Source organism: Piliocolobus tephrosceles, chromosome 4 (genome assembly GCF_002776525.5).
Source record: "Piliocolobus tephrosceles isolate RC106 chromosome 4, ASM277652v3, whole genome shotgun sequence".
Classification (NCBI taxonomy): domain Eukaryota; kingdom Metazoa; phylum Chordata; class Mammalia; order Primates; family Cercopithecidae; genus Piliocolobus; species Piliocolobus tephrosceles.
This window is the reverse complement of record NC_045437.1, coordinates 149,674,282-149,680,281: the sequence shown is the minus strand read 5'-3', so window position 1 is coordinate 149,680,281 and position 6,000 is coordinate 149,674,282. Positions and strand designations below refer to the sequence as shown.

The following is a 6,000-nucleotide window of genomic DNA, read 5'->3' as shown; positions in this document are numbered from 1 at the left end:
ATAAAGTTAAAAAAAAAAAAAAAAAAAAAACCTATGACAACAGAAGTCAGAACAGTGCTTATCTTTTGGGGAGAGGGCGGTAACCAGACAATAGCAGGTGGGGACTTGGGTTTGGGTAGTATTTTTAATCTAGGTTCTACTTATAGGAGTGTGTTCACTTTGTGAAATTCATTGAGTTGTACACCTATGATTTGTGTCATTTTCTGGGTGTTATTGGTGTTTACTTCAAAGTGAAAGTAATTTTTCTTAAACTTTAAATTTCTATAGCTATTCATGATCACTTATTTAATATAATCAAATAAGAAACACCAAATAAAGTATGTTTGTGTACTCAAGGGTATTTTCATGGAGATTAATATATAATTTTAGTTTTTTCTCAAAAGTATTCTCTCACTGAAAATTAACTCCACAACGTTTATTTAGAACTTTCAGTAACTAAGAGCTGGAGATACCATCGGGAGAGCTTATGTGACAAAAGGATATGGATACACGTCAGGGTTAGAATTTAGGATGAAATGGCAAATACTATATGCAATAGTAAATTAGGACGCCTGGTGGCGCTGCAGGCTAAGCGTGTGGATAGTGGGCTCTGCGGATAACTCAGGCGCCATTAAGCTGAGGAATCCAAACCCTGAATGCTTCCTAAAAGAAGGACGCATTTTAGGTAAGATCTAGTGGCTAGGTCTTCAGAGTGGGCGTCGTTCTTGTGGAAATCAGTTAAGAAAGATCGGATTCGCGGTTATTTAAGCAAATCATCTGGGTGGATTGTATACAGAGTTAAAGAAACTGCGCCTTCTGGACGGGGTCTGAACAATGGAGACTGCGCTAGCAAAAACGCCACAGAAAAGGCAAGTTATGTTTCTTGCTATACTGTTGCTTTTGTGGGAGGCTGGCTCTGAGGCAGTTAGGTATTCCATACCAGAAGAGACAGAGAGTGGTTATTCTGTGGCCAACCTGGCAAAAGACCTTGGTCTTAGGGTGGGGGAACTGGCCACTCGGAGCGCGCGAATCCATTACAAAGGAGACAAAGAGCTCTTGCAGCTTGATATAAAGACCGGCAATTTGCTTCTATATGAAAAACTAGACCGGGAGGTGATGTGCGGGACGACAGAACCCTGTATATTGCATTTCCAACTCTTACTAGAAAACCCAGTGCAGTTTTATCAAACTGATCTGCAGCTCACAGATATAAATGACCATTCCCCAGAGTTCCCAGAGAGGGAAATGCTCCTAAAAATCCCAGAGGGCACCCAGCCAGGGACTGTGTTTCCTTTAAAAATAGCCCAGGACTTTGACATAGGTAGCAACACTGTTCAGAACTACACAATCAGCTCAAATTCCCACTTTCATGTTGCTACTCATAATCGCGGAGATGGCAGAAAATACCCAGAGCTGGTGCTGGACAAAGCTCTGGACCGGGAGGAGCGGCCCGAGCTCAGCTTAACACTCACTGCACTGGATGGTGGTGCTCCGCCCAGGTCTGGGACCACCACAGTTCGCATTGTCGTCTTGGACAACAATGACAACGCGCCTGAATTTTTGCAATCACTCTATGAGGTACAGGTGCCCGAGAACAGCCCCCTTAACTCCTTAGTTGTCGCTGTCTCTGCCCGAGATTTAGATGCAGGAGCCTACGGGAGTGTAGCCTATGCTCTATTTCAAGGCGATGAAGTTACTCAACCATTTGTAATAGACGAAAAAACAGGAGAAATTCGCCTGAAAAGGGCACTGGATTTCGAGGCAACTCCATATTATAACGTGGAAATTGTAGCCACAGATGGTGGGGGCTTTTCAGGAAAATGCACTGTGGCTATAGAAGTGATGGATGTGAATGACAACGCCCCTGAACTCACCATGTCCACGCTCTCCAGCCCTACCCCAGAAAATGCCCCAGAAACTGTAGTTGCTGTTTTCAGTGTTTCTGATCCAGACTCCGGGGACAACGGTAGGATGATTTGTTCCATTCAGAATGATCTCCCCTTTCTTTTGAAGCCCACATTAAAAAACTTTTACACCCTAGTGACACAGAGAGCACTGGACAGAGAGAGCCAAGCCGAGTACAACATCACCATCACCGTCACCGACTTGGGGACACCCAGGCTGAAAACCGAGCACAACATAACCGTGCTGGTTTCCGACGTCAATGACAACGCCCCCGCCTTCACCCAAACCTCCTACACCCTGTTCGTCCGCGAGAACAACAGCCCCGCCCTGCATATCGGCAGCGTCAGCGCCACAGACAGAGACTCAGGCACCAACGCCCAGGTCACCTACTCGCTACTGCCGCCCCAGGACCCTCACCTGCCCCTCGTCTCCCTGGTCTCCATCAACGCAGACAACGGCCACCTGTTCGCCCTCAGGTCGCTGGACTACGAGGCCCTGCAGGAGTTCGAGTTCCGCGTGGGCGCCACAGACCGCGGCTCTCCGGAGCTAAGCAGCGAGGCGCTGGTGCGCGTGCTGGTGCTGGACACCAACGACAACTCGCCCTTCGTGCTGTACCCGCTGCAGAACGGCTCCGCGCCCTGCACCGAGCTGGTGCCCCGGGCGGCCGAGCCGGGCTATTTGGTGACCAAGGTGGTGGCGGTGGACGGCGACTCGGGCCAGAACGCCTGGCTGTCGTACCAGCTGCTCAAGGCCACGGAGCCCGGGCTGTTCGGCGTGTGGGCGCACAATGGCGAGGTTCGTACCGCTAGGCTGCTGAGCGAGCGCGACGCGGCCAAACACAGGCTGGTGGTGCTGGTCAAAGACAACGGCGAGCCTCCACGCTCTGCCACTGCCACGCTACACATGCTCCTGGTGGACGGCTTCTCCCAGCCCTACCTGCCACTCGCGGAGGCGGCCCCCGCCCAGGCCCAGGCCGACTCGCTCACCGTTTACCTGGTGGTGGCGCTGGCCTCAGTGTCTTCGCTCTTCCTCTTTTCAGTGCTCCTGTTCGTGGCGGTGCGGCTGTGCAGGAGGAGCAGGGCGGCCTCTGTGGGTCGCCGCTCGGTGCCCGAGGGCCCCTTTCCAGGGCATCTGGTGGACGTAAGCGGCACCGGAACCCTGTCCCAGAGCTACCAGTACGAGGTGTGTCTGACCGGAGACTCAGGGACCGGCGAGTTCAAGTTCCTGAAGCCTATTATTCCTAACCTTTTGCCCCAGGGCGCTGGTGAAGAAATAGGGAAAACTGCCGCCTTCCGGAATAACTTTGGATTAAATTAGAGATCTCGTTATGACGCATTGTTTTCTGCCATTTATCCCAAACTTTTTCAGATCTAGAATTCGAGAGTGTCATGGACAAAAATTTCACCTTGAGATTTAGCTTTTATTTCCCTTTTCAATGGATTTGTCTGCTGAACTTTATGCTGTCCAAGTATTGAAAACTCAATTTTATTTCATTGCATTGATTTACATAGGGTCATTCCAAATCCATGCACGCTGTTGATTTTCCTGAGATTTTTTTCTCTTCTTGTTGGTACTTGTTGTGATAAACCATCTTAATAAAATCAAATATTAATTTTATTTTCTATATATTCTATCCATTCTATTTCATGACACTCTTAAGTATTACATATTTGATGCTAAAATGCAAAAAATAAAAATGTTTCAAATCATTGTATTTTAATTGTTTAAAACAAAGACAAATACATACATATGCTAACAAATATGTGAGAAAATATGTAAAAGGCAGCAATCTTCTATTTACTCTTTTTTGCAGCCCTGATTCCTATTAGCAAACTTTTTAAAAACAGTTTAATTGAATTATTACTTACATGAAGAAAGGTGAACAAATCCTTTATGTTCAACTTAATATATATTCACAAAGTAACATATTTAGTACCAGCAGCTTGAAGAGAAAATGAAACATCACTGGCACCCCAGGTGCCACACAAATTACTCCTTATAATCACTGCTAGCCCAAGTATGGCAAATATGCTGACTTCCTATACTATAATTTATATAAACAGAGTAATAGAGTATGAACTGCTTGCGTCTGGCTTTTTTTACTCAGCATTATGTTTATGAAATTTATCCATAATACAGCTTTTAAGTTTAGTTCTTTCATTCTCATTGCTGTATAATATTCCACTGTATGAATATACTACAATTTATTTTCTATCCTTTAGATCAGTATTTGGGATAGGGCAAAGTTTGGCTGTTATGAATTATACTGCTATAACCATTATTTTAACATGCCTTTTGGCAACCTGTATATGCAGTTTTGTTGGGTATATGCTTAGAAGTGGAATTGTTGCCCATCTTGTAAGTACATGTTTACTTTTAGTAGACATTTCCCAATAGACTTCCAGTGGTTGTACTAATTTACCCTGCTATCCCCAGTATCTGGATGTACAAATTTTTCCACATTTCTGCCAACAAACTAGTATTGTCTGCTTTTTCATTTTATCCCATTGGCAAGCACTTTATACATTTTTAAAAACTCTTCTTATATTTACTTTCTTATCACTAAGGAATATGTCTGTAACCATTATGAGCTGAACTGTGTTCCCAAATGCCCCTCAAATTCATATGTTGAAACCCTAACTCCCACTACCTCAGAATGTGACTATATTTAAAGGTAGGCCCTTAAAAAAAGAGGTAATCGCATTAAAATGGGTCATTAGGACAGACCTTAATCCGATATAACTGCTGTACTTATAAGACAAGGAGATTAGAACATAAAGAGATGCCAGACATGTGAACACACAGAGGGATGATTATGTGAAGACACTAGAAGAAGATAGCCACCTACAAGCCAAAGAGAGAGACCTCCAAATGAAACCAACCCTGCCAACACTTTGACCTTGGACTTCTAGATTCCAGAACTGTGAGGAAAGAAATGTCTGTTGTTTAAGCCACCCAGTCTGTGGTATTTGTTATAGCAGCCCTCGCAAACTAATGTAGTAACTTTCACAAACTTTAGACAATTTCCTATTAAGATAGCATACTTAAAACAACTTCAATCTTTTGTTTTTCAGATAAAGCTATATTACTATTTTTGGGTACTTCTCTGGTCAAACTGAAACCTCTCTTTATTGTTCCAGTAATAACAGTTTCATTAGATTTTTGTATGAAAAAAAGAATATCATTCTTATTCTTCCTTTTATATCTGTTTCTCTCTTACACTTTCCAACCTGTCTCAGTTAACTTCTACTTTTACATTTTACATTTTTACAGCCATAGCTAAGAATTACTTGTCTTGTCTATAAATATATTTTAGAACATGAAGATAATATTTAAAATTTACTTTTAATGACTATATAAATTATGAATGCCCTGCAGTCCCAAATTACTAAGAACACACCGTATCAGAACAAAGTTGGGTTTATTGACTTGTTGCAATGAAGGAGACTGCTCACAGTAGGAAACAGGGGCCACTTTAGTAACAGAGTCTTACAAAGGAGTTATAGGATTTGGTCTTCTGTTAGGTGTTTTTAACAGAGAGTCAAGAAGTACAGGTTAGCTCTGGATTGGATGCTTTCAGAAAATTGGGGTAGTTCTGTATTATTTTAATGAATTTCACTTAGGAAGTGGGAAAAACAGTGGAATTAAATCTGTAATTGGTAAATAAGCAGCATTCACTCATACTAGCAAGGAAAAAGAGCTCTTTTGTTTTTTTCTTTTTTGTTTTAGACATTGTCTCCTCAAGCATGAAGTCTTGCTCCATCAGAGTTACAAGGTTATTTTCTGGTCTTGGTGTTATATGAAATTGTTTGCATTCAATAGGAGAAGATTATGGCCGACCTATGAGTGTCAGAACAGTTCCAGGTTGTTGGGCTGATTATCTTCTCAAAATATTGTTCATTGCTGAGCCATATTACTTACTGAAACCTCTAAGTAGTCTGGGATTACTTAGGGACATAAGTAATCTTAGATCTGAGATTACTTCATTTCTACTATTATTTTCTTAACAGTGTATCCCTAAGTTTAATCTTGTTATTCCCATTTGAGATTTGTGCTTGTCCATTATTAAATATTCTTAATGAAAAATTTTAAAACACAAAAAAACAAAAAAGATAT

General features: G+C 42.5%; 1 protein-coding gene across 1 annotated transcript; it reads left to right on the top strand.

Moving 5' to 3' along the window:
• The first annotated feature begins 575 nt into the window (after positions 1–575).
• PCDHB5 (protocadherin beta 5) lies at positions 576–3,501 on the top strand. Its single transcript, XM_023193026.2, has one exon. It carries the CDS (start codon positions 814–816, stop codon positions 3,199–3,201), a length of 2,388 nt encoding a protein of 795 aa, XP_023048794.2. The 5' UTR covers positions 576–813; the 3' UTR covers positions 3,202–3,501.
• The last annotated feature ends 2,499 nt before the right edge of the window (positions 3,502–6,000 follow it).